At 45.4% G+C, this 16,047-nt stretch overlaps 1 protein-coding gene across 3 annotated transcripts in view; it reads left to right on the top strand.

Annotated features, from left to right (window-relative positions):
• Positions 1 to 16,047, top strand: part of CORO2A (coronin 2A) — a 65,057-nt gene that overhangs the window by 28,477 nt on the left and 20,533 nt on the right. For 2 of the 3 annotated variants that reach the window (XM_085041954.1, XM_085041955.1), the window contains exons 2-3: positions 6,618 to 6,818; positions 11,974 to 12,090. In XM_085041954.1, the coding sequence (XP_084898080.1) occupies positions 6,618 to 6,818; positions 11,974 to 12,090 (318 nt within the window). Of the gene's footprint in view, positions 1 to 2,932; positions 2,956 to 6,617; positions 6,819 to 11,973; positions 12,091 to 16,047 lie in introns of those variants that run through there. The other variant, XM_085041956.1, reaches the window with a different exon arrangement.

Below are 16,047 nucleotides of genomic sequence, written 5' to 3'. Positions count from 1 at the left end.
TTTTGAGTTTTTGCACTATTTGGACTGACCCTGCTCCTGTGAGTCTTTCACAAAATACTGTGCACCTGAGTAGAGGGTGCTCTCAGTTTGATCTGGATTAGGTTACCATATGTCTGGGTTTCCTCAAACATATTTCAGTTTTTCCATGTGGTTATTTTGTCAAGGACCAAGATAAATTCATCCAGAATTTACAAATGTCATGTATGGTTATAGTGGGTTGACCCAGGCCAGATGCCAGGCACCCATCAAAGCTGCTTATTCACTCCTTTCTGCAGCTGGACAGAGGAGAGAAAATTTAATGCAGGGTTCATGTCTTGAGATAAGTATCAGGAGAGATCATTCATCAAATACCATCACAAGCCAAACAGGCCCAACTTAGAAATATTAATTGAATTGATTGCTGACAAAATCAGAGCAGGATAATGAGAAGTAAAATAAGCCCTTAAAAACACCTTCCTCTCACCCCTCCCTCCTTCCAGCTCTACCTCCTACCCCAGTGGTGCAAGGAGACAGGGAATGGGGGTTATGGTCAGTTCATCACCCGAGGCTTCTCCCTCTGCTTGGGGAGAGGAGTCATTCCCCTGCTGCACCGTGGGGTTCCTCCCACAGGAAACAGCTCTCCATGAACTCCTCTGACATGGCTCCATCTCACAAGCAGCAGCTCTCTGTGAACTGCTGCAGGCTGAGCCCATCCCAGGGGCACCAGTGCCCCTCACACTGCTGCAGTGTGGTCACTCTTCCATGGGGTGCAGTCCTTCAAGGACAGGCTGCTCCAGCATGGGAGCAGGGCCCCTCTCTCCATGGACCTCCCATGGGGTCACAGCCTCCTCTCAGGCCTCCACCTGCTCCAGTGTGGGGCTCCTCCATGGGGTGCAGGTGGATCTCTGCATCCCCATGGATCTCCATGGGCTGCAGGGGCACAACTGCTTCTCCATGGTCTCCACCATGGGCTGCAGGGGAATCTCAGCTCCAGTGCCTGGAGCATCTCCTCCTCATCCTTCTGCACTGACCTTGGTGTCTGCAGAGTTGTTTGTCTCACATGTTCTCACTCTTCTCTGGTCATAATAACAATGGCACAACCCTTTTTTATTTTGAATTCTTCTGAAATATGTTATCACAGAGGCGTTACCATAATTTCTAATTGGCCCAGCCTTCGCCACAAGCATGTCCATCTTTGGAGCCACCAGGGATTGGCTCTGATGGACATGGAAGAAGCTTCCAGCAGCTTCCCACAGAAGCCACCTCTGTGGCACCTCTGCTACCAAAACCAGGCCATGCAAAACCAATACAATTGTTCAGGCAAATCTATAATCCTGTTGTAAGTGGGATGCAATAGGAAAACTGGGAACATGCTGGCCTATGGTGAAGCACATGTTCAGTCAGTTGGACATGCATATGCGTGTTTGTTTCGTCTGACGTTTCCTCAAGAGTAGTAAATATGCCACAGCATGGCTCTCCCAAGACTGCATCAAAATGCTGCAGACATCCCTAGGCTTCACAACCCTTCTAGGAGCTCACTCCTTTGGCAAGAGCTAAGACATTTGCAGTCATGTTTTGCAGGTGAGTCATGAAAAGCTAACATTCCGTAAATGACCTTGTAAAAGAGTGAGAGCTAAAGCAGAGCAAAGTCCCTTCAGTGCTACTTCATTGTATTTCTGAAGACAAGTCGTGGAACTGGATTCTCAGCCTCTAACTGCTTGTTTTTTGGAGGTCACACAAGCATTTTGACGGTCATGTTTGGTAAGCACCAAACAGCTGAGTAGGCTGTGTTTGAGGGTATCAAAGTACCTCAGTGGTTTTCTAGGCACCCTTTCAGGTGCCAGAAAGAAGAATCCCACCCGTTCTGAGCATTGGACTGAGATTTGCTGTGGCTTTGCTTTTTTATCCTTCAGTTTCAGACCCAACTGCTAAGCCAAGGACAATATGGCTCTGTCTTAAAAAAAAAGAGAACCAAGCAACAGATCAATTCTTGGATGATTCCCTTCTGCTTTTCCTTGTATGACCAGTTGCTGACTGTACTTGCTGCATCAAGCATTCATGAAGTTGTCCATGTAGTTGAGACTCTCCTCACAGTCATATCTACCTCTCAGAGTAGTCCATGTTATGTCATTCTTTTAGAGTCAAGAGCCGAAAATGCCTACAGTGAGAGGCTTCAAAATAATTTTAAACCATGTGTCCTTGCCACATCTCTTGTAGTTGCATTGTCCTGCTTAAAGAGGCAGAGGAGCTGCTTCTTCTCTTTTTTCCAGCGGTGAGGACTTCTGAAGCAAACGGATGCATTTTATTCTATTTCGTGTGAAGTACTGCATACTCTTTCATGAGATCATGCTTGAAGGTTGCACATCTCAATAGTCAGAAGCTGTCTGGAAACACCATCCCTCCTGAAAAAGGTGGTAACCAACCTGGTAAGCAGAGATCTGAGAAGTGCCTGCAGGGATCTCTGTATCTTACTCCAGGACCTCTTGGCAGCTTCAGGAAAAGATCTGCTTAATGTTCTTTGCTCAAAGAGGTGGGAATGATAACCACAAGGTCCCAGGACTTGGTCCCTGAGAGCTGAGTGAGAGAGCATTGTTAAACACAGTCTTTACATGAGCTATATGGTTAGAAATACATGAACAATAGTATTGTCTGCCCTGTGTCCCTTCATCCTAGTTCTCCCCTCCCACACAGAGAGTCTGGCAATACTGGGAATTGGGTTAGGATGAAGGGGAGGGAAGGCAGGAGGTCAGTTCCTGTATTGCAAAGGCGATGCTGCCTTCCTTCTTTCTCCAGGATGGACAGGGCTCTGTGCTGTGCTGGCAGAGGGTCAGTGATCCCTTCACCAGTCACTTTTATGCTTTGTCAGTTCAGGTTCAGTCTGTGTGCTGGCACCAGAGGCCTGAGCAGCAAGTGAGGGAGGTCTTCTGCCTCTTTGACCTGCGAAGTCCCAGACCTCAGTTCCAGCTGCCTCTCAAGGTATGCTGTCCATGTGTGCTGCCCAATATGCAGGGGTGATGTGCATGCTCCTGCTGTGGGCACCCTCGCATCTTGCTGTCCCACAAGCAGGTGAGGTGAGCTGGGAATTGCTCAGCTCTGGCTTCAGACCTTACCCAGTGCTGCACACACAGGATTTTCAGGACCTTGGACCCTCTGTACACTTGGGCCAATCTCCCAATGCCGGGAGAAAGCTACTGCCATTAGTCCAAAGACTAATTCAGGGAAAGCATATTTTTAAGGGACTATGCAAAACATTTAATTTTCAGACACTATAAGGTGTACAAATATGCCTTTTATTTTGTTTGAGTTAATAGTGTCAGTTTTTGCAATATAAAACCAATCCTGTTTTACAAAATGTTCATGGATTTTTCATCATTTCCCTGCCCCAACCCCCCATTTCTTATACCAGTTGCTCTTTGCACTGTTTTGAAAATGGTTGCCTGTCCAAACAGCAGTTTTTATGAATGAGGCAGAAATGTGTTGTCATCACTTCCTCTCACAGGAACAGATGAGAAAGCTGAGGCTGCAAGGCACACTTCAGGTTTATTGGGTTGAAAGTCTGCCTCTATGGGTGTGCATCTTGGTATGTTGGCAGTATGTTGGCATTTTTAGGGCAGTACAAGATATACATGGCTGAGATCCAGGAGCTCTAAAATCACAGGATCACAGAACAGTTGAGGTTGGAAGTGATCCCTTGAGATCATCTAGTCCAAACCTTCTTCTCAAAGGAGGGTCAACTAGAAAATTTGTGCAGGACCATATCTCCAAGGATGGAGACTCTGGAACATTTTGGGCAACGTGTGCCGCTGTTTGACAACCCTCATAGAGAAAAAGTGTTTCATTGCATATAAATGAATTTCAGTTTGTATCTATTGCTTCTTGTCCAGTCACTGGGCACTGCTGAGAAGTGTCTGATGCTGTCTTCTCTATTGCCTCTTCTGAGACATTGGTATGCATTGACAAGATCCTTCCAAACTTCTCCAGGTGAAGAGTCCTGACTTTCTCAGTAATTGCTCCTGTGTGCTTGGTGACTCCTTTCTCCAGAAGAGCATTGAAACTTCAGACCACACACAACTCAACTCAGGAGCAGTGTAGCTAGAAGTTCCTTGCAGCCAAGCAATTAATTTCCTTTTGGAAAGATAATGGTCTTGCTGTAGGAAGCAACTGATGCATCTGGACAATACAGTGATTTTTTTACCCCCTGGTGTGAGTAAACCTAACCACTAAAGCTGTAATGAGCATGAAATTGTTTGAGAATACTGCACCTCTGGGGCAGTTTGGGGAGTTAGACAATTGCATATAGCCTCAGCTTGCTTTTCGCCTATTAGCATCCCTTCTTCCAAGATTAGTTTTCAGGATTGCTGCTTTTTTTTTTTTTTTCCAAATAATTTGCATTTCTTCATTTTTGTTTGGGACAGGTAGCTCTCACTGTATCAAAGATCCTTTGCACCTGATGTTTTCTGCAGAAGAAATTATTCAGCTGAAAATATGGGCAAATGCAGGGTTAACATAGGTAAAACATGCCAAGGTAAAAGAGCACCAAAGATGACTGTGAAAGCAACTGGTGATCTGCCAGCACTGTTACAGGCATGTGTATTTGTCCAAGGTGGGGCTGGCTCTGAGCTGCGTCAGTAGATTGGGAGGAGGTAGGAAATAGGATGGAACTTGTGTCCTAGTACTCACAGCTCACATCTTCCAGTGTGACACAGAATGTGAGCTCTGTGGATCTTTGTGTTGATGACTGCTTCTAAAGCTCCAGTTTGACTGCCCAGCATCAAGCCATACAGTTTCTTAGCCTTTAACAGTCATCCCAGGAGCATGCAATACCATGCCAGCAACATGGGCATTTTGGTTTAGAATTGCTTAGATCTCTGCTTGTCAGGTGATGAAGCACTTGGCTTACTGCCCTTGAGTGCATGCATGCTTCCCTTCACCCCTCACCCTTCACCCTTCACCCTTCACCCTTCACCCTTCACCCTTCACCCTTCACCCTTTACCCATGTGAACGAGCTGTCTAAGCCTTGCTGTAGCTCAAAAGCTGCTTGGTTGGGTTCCCGTGTCAAATTGGAGTATTGTTTATCCAGCATCACTGATAATACTGTTCACCAAATGCACTTTAAAGAGGTCAACATGGGGCAAAACCATGCCCTCTCCCAGTCTTTGCCCATGTTCCCAGGTATTGTGTGAGAGTGCTCTTTCAGCCATAACCTTCCTGCCTGATCTGCATTTCTTTTGCTTTGGGCAGTAGAATCTTTTCACTACACTCACCATGTGCCTTTTGCTCTCTACAACTTGTGGGAAGAGCAGGACTTAATAGTCTTAATTGCCTTTTCTGACCAACCTGGTAGTTTCCTATTTGAAAATAGCCAGGTGAAGGACAGGATTCTGTCCTTCACCCCTCTGCTCTGGTGAGACCCCATCTGGAACAGTTTTGGTGCCCCCAACATAATAACGACATTGAACTGTTGGAGCAAGTGCAGAGGAGGGCCAGGAAGTTGCGAAAAGGAGTGGAGCACCTCCCCAGTGAAAACAGGCTGAGAAAGCTGGGGCTGTTCAGCCTGGAGAAGAGAAGGTTGTGTGGAGACCTCATTGCAACCTTCTAGTATCTGAAGGGCTGTACAGGGAAGTTGGAGAATGACTCTTCACCAGGAACTGTAGTGATAGGACAAGGTCTAATGCATACAAACTGAAAGAGGAAAAACTTAGGTCAGATATTGGGAAGAAATTCTTCACTGTGAGGGTGGTGAGATACTGGAACAATTTGCCCAGAAAAGCTGATTGCCCCATCCCTGACAATGTTTGAGGCTGGGTTAGATAAGGCCTTGAGCAACCTGGTCTAGTGGAAAGTGTCCCTGCCCATGTCAGGGGGTTTGGAACTAGATAATCTTTAAGGTCCCTTCCAACCCAAACTATTATATGATTCTGGTACTCTATGATTTTATGAAATCAGTTACATTAGCTCCATTAAGCCTCATTGCTCTATTTGAGAAGGGATTCTTGTGTTTGGCATGTTTTATGTGTGTAATTTAAACACCATTTAAACTGCTATCTGTCAGAGGGCTGTAGTACAGTTATAAACCAGACATGCAGAACATAATTGTCAATGGAAAAAACATCAATGGATGACTGTAACTATTCCTATGATCTGTCAAACTTCTTTTTTTCTGTTCATGTGAGCAAAATTTAGAATAATTTTTGGTCCTAAACCACCTGAAGGCTAAACAAAGCTTGTATCTGCACTGGCTTGTTCACTCACCATCTTTCAGGCTTTCCTCATCCAAGATGTTTTAATTTTCATGCTTTCTGAGCTCAGTCCTGCCAGAATTCATGTCCTCTTAAACTTGCTGCCCTGTCCCAGTGGTAGGGACTGCTGGCACATACACAGCCCATCTGGCTGGTGGTGCTGAGAGCTGTCATTTCTTCCCTGCACTCTCCTCTCTCCACCAGAGAAGTGCAACTGGTTTAGGGCAAAGGGGTGAACACCAAAGAAAACTGCACCTACCTCTTGCTGGCTGAGTCTTGGTGTGAACAGCCTAAGTGGGGAGGGTGAGCCTATGGTGGGGAGGCGGGAGTGGGGTTCTGCAAGCCTTGCCAGGATGGCCTGTCCTTATGCCTCGGGATGCTGTGTTTCTCCCTTGCAGATGTCGTGGCACCCACGGTACCGCAGCTCCAAGTTCCGCCACGTGTATGGCAAAGCCGCCAGCAAGGACAAGTGCTATGACTGCGTGCCCATCACCCGCGACGTCCATGACAACCACTTCTGCGCCGTCAACCCCAGCTTCATCGCGGTGGTGACCGAGTGCACGGGCGGCGGTGCCTTCCTCGTCATTCCCATCCATCAGGTGAGCTCCCCAAGGCGAGCTGGCTTTCGAGAGCACGTCAAGAGGCTGGAGGAGGGACAGGCTTTCTAGGGACCTAGATCACAGAGGATATTCAGTTAATGCTGTTGCCCAAATTGCAAAATGATGGAAGGGGCCCCAGTTGTCCTAGCAGGTGATTCTTGTCGTGTGTATTTATGTGTCTTGCATTGCTGCTTGCAGATTTTTGACACCTTGCTTCATTTTATAACACATTTGCCTCTCTTGTATAATCAGCATAATGTGCTGTTCAGATGTTTGCTTCCTGGGAGAAACTGCAAATTAAAAAGTATTTAGTGGATACAGAAGGCAAAATGAGAAAGATGCTTTAGTGACATGGATTCAGCTGTGACCAAAGCAGAATGTGGTATGTTTTGTTCTACCTTCTCCTTTGTGAAAGAATGGAGACACAGTTATCAGGCAATGAAGCTCTTAGACTTCAAGCATTGATGCTGTGAAAACTTCTTTTTCAGAAACAAATCCCATGTATATGAGTTTTGATGACTTAGGATCTGATGAGAGGGAGAAGCTGGCCGTCTGATGTTTATTGCTTCAGTAAAATTAGGCGTGCACTGATGTGGATTAACTTCAATATGAGATTATGATCTCTCTGGAATCAGGACAGAACAGATGAAAGGCAAAAGTTCAGCCTTTAATTAAAAGTTAATTGATGGTGTTATTGCAATGCCACTTTTTCAATATATATTTGCTAAGGATGAAAGTGAACTGGCTATGCTTGAAGAACCTAGCACAGTTTCCGGCCCTTCTGGACTTTGTTAATTCATTCCTTCAATGCTGGTGCTGTCCTTCTAAAATTAACCACTACCCTGTTTTTCTTGACTGAGTCACTTTTGCCCCCGCAATCCTGGTTTGCTGAGGCTCAACGACTTGTCTTTATCACAGAACTGCATCTATAAGTAGACAGCTGTTAGCTGTGGGATGTGGCATGGGACCAAGTTCTCAAAATGCTGGCAAAAGTAGCTGAAGGTGCTTGCTCTGCTTTCTTTAATTTTTCTGTCTTCTCACCTCTTCTCAGCTTGGCTTGGCTTTGTAGTAATTCTTCTTTCTTACTCTGCCTCAGAGACTCCACCCGGTTCTGAAATATTGCATGCAGAAATCAAAGGCATAGTTGAACTAAAAAGATACAGAAAAGGATAATTAAGGTATATCAATGAAAATGTGAAAGTACTTTCATGTGAGGAAAGACTATAAAGGCTAGGCCTCAGTCAGTCTGGGAAAAAAGGCAAATGAGCAAGATATATAAAACTGTGAAGAGAGCGAGGAAGAAGTTTAAGGAGCAATTCTTTTGGATTTGTTTGGTGAAGGGGATTCTGAGGACCAGGGAGGACACCATTAACAGCAGATGTAAATTCTGCTGCAGTTCAGATGTGGGGCTCACTGTTCCAGATGCTGATGAGTCTGGAAGAATTAAGGGTTTCAAAAGAGAGCTATGGAGAGGAGTTGGTCCCTTGAGGGTTAACCTTTGGTTGTGGATCAGGGAAGTTAGGTGCTTCACACAGCTGTTCTGTGAATACCAGTTCCTGACCCATGGCATGAAGCAGCCTCAGCTTCCCAAAGAAAGGGGTTCTCTGACGCAGGATCTGCAATACCAGCTCCCGTCATATATGTCCATCAAACAAGGACGGGTTTTTTTTTGCACTATACACTTCCAAAGTGGTACCATCTGGTGCAGAGCAGAAGCTTTTGAATTTTGCTTCTGGTGGGGTTTTGTTTTGTGACTGCCCCACCTCCCCCTGTGAAGGTGAGCCATTGCAGACAGTGCACTGGACACTTGGCTTGTGCCCTCAGCTGCCAGGGCATCAAAGGCAGCCTGTTCTGGAGACATGCCTGGGACAGCATTGCCCTCTTATGATGGACAGCTGACCGTGGTTACGTTTGACTGGATTCACAGGAAGCAGACACATCCCAAGCATGACACAGTGTGGAGGCAGAGCCCAAGAGCCCAAGAGCCAGGATGTCACACATTTAGTCAAAGTAGGAGATAATAGTCAGGAGGGAGCAGGGAGGCCTGCACTTTCTGAGGAGGATGAACAACCTGTTCAGGGAGCTGTTCTTGCCCCTCCCACCGATGCTTTTTTTAGTTCACTATGCATGTGTTACTACTAAAGGGGCTGCCTGTCTAAGTGTCTAAGGACATCCTTGAATGAAGGCTCAGCTTTGCTCTGTTTAACTGTGCCTCTTGGCTTGTTTGTTGTACTCCTCTCCTGATGAGTCACAGACACCAAGCTCTCTCATCTCTCCTTGAATAAATACCACTTCTTTCCTTCTGCACCAGTCTTCTTCTCTGAGAGCCTGAGGGTGAGGTAGGGCTGGGGACAGTGGAGGTTATGTAGAGAACAAGTTCTTTGCCCTAGATACCATCCTTTCAGCTGGCCTTTGCATTCAACCTTATAAGAAATTAGGTGAATATTTGCCATCACTTTGAAAATGGTCTGTTGCAGGGTGTGTCAGCGAGGTCCTTGTTAATATGCGCCACTGAAACCAGCTGGGTGGAATGGCAGCACAACTCACCTGGGAGGGAAGGGGCTGTGGCCACAGGGGCTGCCTGGTGCCCAGAGCAGGCTGTAAATCTTGCAAGTTCAAGGACACATGAGCTTAGTGGCTCTAAGTGAGAGATCAGCTGCTTTCCACAGTGTGGCCTGGGTGTAGATTGGTGTCTGACACTGACGTGCTGAGGAAGTGAATGCACAAGCAAGCCAAGGAAAGATCTTGACTGGGAGGGAAATTTCGTGGCCCTCCTTTAAAAGATGAAGTCCTGCTTTTTTCCCTCTCCCATGACCAGACTTGGCTGAGACCGCATCTGTCTCTTCCTCTGCAGCAAAAAGCAAAGTGAGAACAAGGTCCCAGGAGACAGGGAGATTATTTGTGCCCAGGTCTGCAATCTCCATTCTTTCAATGTGTTAGCACCAGGTGTGAAAGGGAGGACATCTGTGCCTGTGCAGACCTCCTAGACACAAACTCCCCTTCCTTCTCTCTGGGAATAGGGCCTGTAGAATGAATCTTGTGATGACCCCTCCAGCCTTATGTAACTAACACATATGTGAGCGCTGTGCTAGTGCCCTTTAGGGGAAGAGGTGGGGCTGACCTATCTCGTAGTCATCTATCCTGTACAAATCTGCTAGGAGAGTTTTGACAGATGTTCCACTACAACTGATTTTTGTCAAGGAACCCGAAGCTTGACTACTTTTTAGAAATGATAGACTTTTAGAAAGTGAGTGGTTGCAAAACTGCTCATTTTCAAGCTCTGCAGGTAACTATGGAAGTCAGGTGCCACTTCATGGAATGACAACACATCTAGTTGCTGAAATAGTTTTTGATCTGTAGAGTGAAGTTTCCTCCAGCAATGAAGATCTGCACTTCCACATGGAGATGTGCAGCTGAGACCAGCAGTTCTAGCTTCATGGCATATATGTTTGCTGACTCTTGGGGGGTTCACATGTGGTGAGTGAACTCTGTGCCAAGTTTTGCACTAGGGCAGGTGAGACTGGCCGGGAGAACAAGGGCTCTCTTTCCAGAGCCTGTTGGGGAAGCGGGAGTGAGGGTAAGAGAGCCTTGCAGGATGGGTCAGGCAGAGTGGGCTTAGGACTGCCTTGGAGTCTCCCAAAACAGAGCGGGGACCAGACAGGCAACCAGCTTTGGGAGGGGATCAAGGGATCCCTTTGAAACCAGCTGTCCACCCCTTTCAGCTGTCATCTTGGAACCAAACTCTGAAGCCTACAGAAGGGCACTGTGGGTGGAGGAGCACTCCTTATTAAAGGCCTTTTATCTCTCTTCTGCCTTCCCAAATCTCTTTGCATTGTCGCTGTTATAAAAGGGAATTGTTTTAGACTGTAGTCTAAAAAAGGACAGTCTTTTACATTTCAAAGCCCTTTGGATGTTCAGTTTAAAGCAGGTTAGTCCCAGTTTATGCAACAAACTTTCCAGTGAAGCCAGAATAGTTACACACCAGTGTCCTGTTCTGCATTCAAAATCACAAAACCCCCCAAAATATGAAAGCTGGGAAAATCACATCCTATCCACAGCCAGGTTAGGGCCTTAGAGTGATTCTCCTTGGCTCTGCACTCATCAGGCCCACCTCTGGAGAGGTGTGGGGAGTACATCAACGGGGAAGTGTCTGCTTTCTAGGAGAGCACACATATGCAATCGTTTTGGTCTGTGATTCTGCCAGGTGGGAAGCAGTAAGCAGGTAGGCACCATGAGCTTGGCACCACGTCTCTCTTTTTGGGTGACTGACCTTTGCTCTTGAACAAACCCCAGATGCCTGGGGTGGGTCAGGGAGCTCCCCATACTCCTCCTGCTTCTTGCAGGGGGAAGGAATTGTTGCTTCAATATTAATAGAATCACCAGTACCCTTCCTACAATTTAAATATGCAGACTTGACTTTCTAGCAGAGACCATGCCTGCAGTGTGGATTTATTCAATGCAACACAGCCCCCATGTGGCACAAGGCTCTCAATACACTTTAGGGCACTTTGTGCGGGATTTTTACCAGCGCAGATGCCACCTAATCATGACTTTTTTTTTTGAGATTCCAGAATGTGGATTGAATTCAGTGAATGTCTGGATTTGGACAACATCAGAGAGAAACAGATAACTTGCTGAAAGAAAACTTCGTAATGTGTGTCACAAGTATTTTTTAGCTTAAAAAATTAAATAAATGCTAGCTGGTGAGGCTAAAACCAAAACCTGAACTTTTTTTTCTTTTTTTTTCTTGTGCCGCTTGTATGAAATGTCTTCTGAAGGAGATTTTGCTGTTGTTTTTCTCCCCATTGCAAGATAATTAAAAAACATTGAAGATTCAACTCATTCATAGATGTTTCTCCTCCAAGTTTCATTTTGCTGTCTGAACCCAATACTGTCTTTTAATATGCATATAGGCATGCACAAAGATTTCTTCACAGCAGCATGTACTTAGGAGAGCCTGGGCAGTGTTTCCATTCTTTATGGGGGTATCATCATGACTTGACTAGCAGGGACAGCAAAAACCCATCCTCAACAGACTGAGCAGCCAGGACATTTGGAGGACAACAAGCAGAAAGAAGTTTCTTTCTGGAGCTGCCTTGAAAATGTCTTGTAATTCCATGGCTCACCTTAGGTTTGATTATATCTTTTTTTCCAGACGGGCAAGCTTGACCCACATTATCCCAAAGTATGTGGGCACAAAGGAAATGTTCTGGACATCAAGTGGAACCCATTCAATGACTTTGTAATAGCTTCATGTTCAGAAGATGCCACGGTAAGTTTACCACCTTGCACTGTGTGTTAGTACCTGGCTAATGTACATTTTGGAGAATGAAATTAAAAGAAACCAAGGGCACATGGGTGAGATGTGAAAACATGCATATATTTATGTAAGAAGTCAGGCAGAAGTAAGATTCCTTTCTTTCTCTTGTGTTTAGACCTGTGTGATGCCTTCCAGATGATATATCAAACCAGTGTAATGAGGTAGATCTGTTTTGTGGGGGCTTGTGCCTTTCTTTGGTGTGTTTGTATGATAAAAACAAAATGCAAGTTTAAAATGGAACAACTATTCAAGTCTAATCACTATGAAACTCTGCTTTAAAATAAAAGCTTCAACATGGCATTATCTAGACTGGCTCTTTCAGGTTAATTCCCTGCAGAGCAAGTTTGAGCTTGTTCCTGCACTCGGTTGCTCTGTAAAGGCATAGTGGATCAGTTATGGTGAGGAAGATGCCTGATATGGTTCTGCAGTGGGTTCTTTGGCTCATGTTAGGATGGTTCAGCTTCAGTCACTGTAGGAATTAAAAGATCCAAGTCATATTTGTAAGGGACAATTTAGATCATATCTACCTACTGAAAGGTCACTTTCAAGAGGTCAAAAGTGTGATGTTGGCTTCTGTGATAGGAGGACATTTGACTAACTACCCTGCTTTGTCCCAGAGATCCCATATGAGCTTTCTCCCGCTACGTTTATTCTCACTCTGCCATACAGCATCAGGGAAGTTTCTCCAGTAATTTTCTTCAGCCCTAGCTTGGTTCACATGCTTTGCCATTTTAGTTCTGCCAAAAAGTCACTCTTGGCTTTTTGGATTGTCTTTCCTGTTCAGTGACTCATCTTTGCTTGTTTGGGTACCCCTGTGCTTTGTTTTGAAGGCTTCTCTCAGTTTCTGAACTGATGCTAAAGATTTTATTTTATATTCCAACCTGTATGCCAGGTTTTCATGCTGTCTCAGGAGGCATGGCATGGCATGGCTTACTTTGTGGCAGGAGGGCACCACTTTGGCCACTCTTTTGAGCCTCATATAGGAAATGAACACAAGCTTCAAAACATCCCACTGCAGTTATAGAATTGCAGAACCTTTTGTGTTGAAGGGGAGGTTGGGTGGTCTCTTTCACCACCTCTCTAGGCAACCTGTTCCTGTTTTTCACTGCTCCCATGAGAATTTTTTTCCTTATATGCAATGTAGTTGATGAGTGCTGTATCCTGTCCTCCTACCCTGCATTTCAAGACAGAGCCTGGCTCTATTTTGTCAGTAGTCTTGTAAGTATTGAAGGCTTTTATCAATTTTTCTGGAAGCTGTCTCTTGTCTGGGCTCAGCAAGCCCACCTCCCACAGTTTCTACTCACAGAGCAAGTGCTGCAGACTCCTGAGCATCCTGGTGGCCTCCCCTGGACTCACAAGTTTATCATCAATTTTCTTGCACTATCCCCAGCTTTCCTTTGCAGTTTCCAACTGAAACTTGACACTGGATCATTTTTCAGCCTGAAGAATGGAAACACTGAGCATGTCCCTGCTCTCAGTACCAGACATTGTTCTAAGAAGTCTGTCTGTTTGGGACTGTACACTCTTTTTTGGTACTACTCTCCCATCCTTATCCTGGCACCAGGAAATGGTATCTTAGGGGTGCTCTGCACAGTGACATGATGTAGGGACACCTCTTCCCTGCCTGCTAAGTAGTGAGGACAGCAGACTGTGTTTCTTGGTATGACTGTCCTTCCTTGTACCTGGCAGCAAGACCTTGGAGGTCACTTCATCCAAGCCCTGCTCAAAGAAGGCCAGTTAAATTGGGTTGCTCCAAGCCTTGTTCAGATGAGCTGGCAAGATGTCTAAGGCTACAGGTCCTATGGCCTCACTAGGTGCTTCTACCAGCTGTTAAGTATTATTCCAGGGAAAACAGGATGCCTCTGATCTCCAGGCATTGCCATATTGCCATATACATCCATTGCCTTTGATGCTCTCCTTGTGTATCTCCGAAGAGTTTGGCTCCATCTTCTCTGTGCCTTCATGCAATGTAGTTGAAGGGCAGCCAGATACTGAACTAATAGTTTTCTCTCCAGCTCTCCTCAGAATTGCTGTACTGCAGTCTCCTTCTCATCTCAGTGTCTGCTGTTGGACTTATTTGATGGGGTCAGCATTTTACTTTTCCTGGCCTGTACTGGAGAGCTCAGATTGGACATACAGTTGGGACACCTTCATAGCAATACTTCCTGTTTTATGAGGAGTTTGAGAAAGTTTTTTAGAGTCACAGAGGTGTCCACCACTTCCACTGGGCTGGACATTAGAGGAAAAGCTTTCCTTGCAGTCTGTTGTTAATGGCCTGGTGCTCTCTCCCATTTCTGAGCATTAGCATGAGCCACTGTTCTGGCTTGTGTGCAAGGATACATCTAATTGCTTACTAGAAAGGGTCTCCCTGAAGTCTTTGAGGAAGGCCACAAGCTTCTGGGTAGATGATGGAAATTTCACTTCTCCCACATTTCTCAGAGGTTTCTTGACCAGCCTTTCTGGAGCTTGCCTTGGTGATACCACTGTTACCAAAATCAGTAAAAAAACCCCCTCCATAACACTAATGTAGCATTAAGAAGCGGACATTCTTTATTCAGCCAGATGCATGAAGGGATATCTCCTCTGAAATATCATGCATGATGACTACAGAAGAAACTCCTGTTTAGATACTATATTTTACATATATATTCACTGATTTTCTGTGAATAAACATACATATAATAATTTCCCTCAAATCAATAACATATTTTCCCTCCCCTTTGCACATGTGTCTTCTGTCCTGGGGGTTTCTTTGGTGGTCCCTGCTGGTTGGTGACCCCCAAAGTCATACCTGACCACCTGGTGAACTAGTAAAAGTTGGCACAACTGGGATGGTTGCTTTCCAGTTCTTCTTCTTACAGAATGGGCATTGTGCAGTTCCACAGGCCAGTAGTTTTTGAAGAATAAGCATTGTGTCAGCTCACCAGGTGCAGACGATTTTTCACCTGGCTACACTACAGCTATCTTTTGTGGCGCATAGCTGGAGCATGTAGAATGGTACTTTTGGGCATGGGAAGGATTGTATGTTCTCTGTGAACACTGAGTTCCAGTTCCCACTAATGTTTCAGGCAGGCTTAGGACTGAAGCCAATGCAAATGGCTATGGGCTGAGAATTTGAGCTTATCCTCTTACTCCTTCTGTTGCTCTTGGCAAATTGTCAGGCATGAAGAGTTCAACTTGCTGCAGATCTTCTCCCCTGTGGTTAGTGGGGCAGCTCTGTGCCTTGTACTTCAGTTTATCAGTTTTTCTTTGAGATGTAGCAGGGTAGACAGCTTGTGAATTGTTCATGCTTGGCCTGCAGGCCTGGGTCCAAGACCTGCTTATCCTGCACATTAAAGAACCGGCAATTTCTGCCATTTAATGCATCCTGAGATTCCAGTGAGGGACTTTTCTCTGCTTTTATCACCAACCATTTCACAGCATGAGGAGTGGATGTTTCATTCTAGGCAGTTCTTGTCAGTGTAAACACAACCTATTCTTCTCTTTCTTACTCTCTCAGCCCTGTTCCTTTAGTGGTAGTTGTTGAAGCTGTAAAGTGTGATGTTCTCTCTAATGGCTGTAGAAGTTCCTGTAGATACTGCTGGGCTCTACAGTCATTATGTTTCTGGTGAGCTTGATTCCTTAGTGGGATAAGCACTACTGAGAAGAGTGCTTATGATGTTTTCCAGTAGGTCACAGAATTTGGGTCCCCTTCCTATTTAGTTTAGAAAGGAGTGATCCTCATCAACCGAACAGTAGGAGACATGGGCAGGTGTGGCTTATTTCCACAAACTGTGCTCCAAAGAGCATTTTGCTTTTGCTTCAGGCTAAAACCTAGAAAAATTTTGACAAGCTTAGTAATTTGCATTGAACCAAAGGGTTAATAATCTGTTAGGATCCTAAATACTTGTGTTTCTAGGGTCAGTGTGA

This window comes from Lichenostomus cassidix, chromosome Z, assembly GCF_008360975.1.
Source record: "Lichenostomus cassidix isolate B80296 chromosome Z, HeHo_3.0, whole genome shotgun sequence".
Lineage (NCBI taxonomy): Eukaryota > Metazoa > Chordata > Aves > Passeriformes > Meliphagidae > Lichenostomus > Lichenostomus cassidix.
The sequence above is the reverse complement of the archived record's forward strand: the minus strand, read 5'-3'. Positions and strand labels throughout refer to the sequence as shown.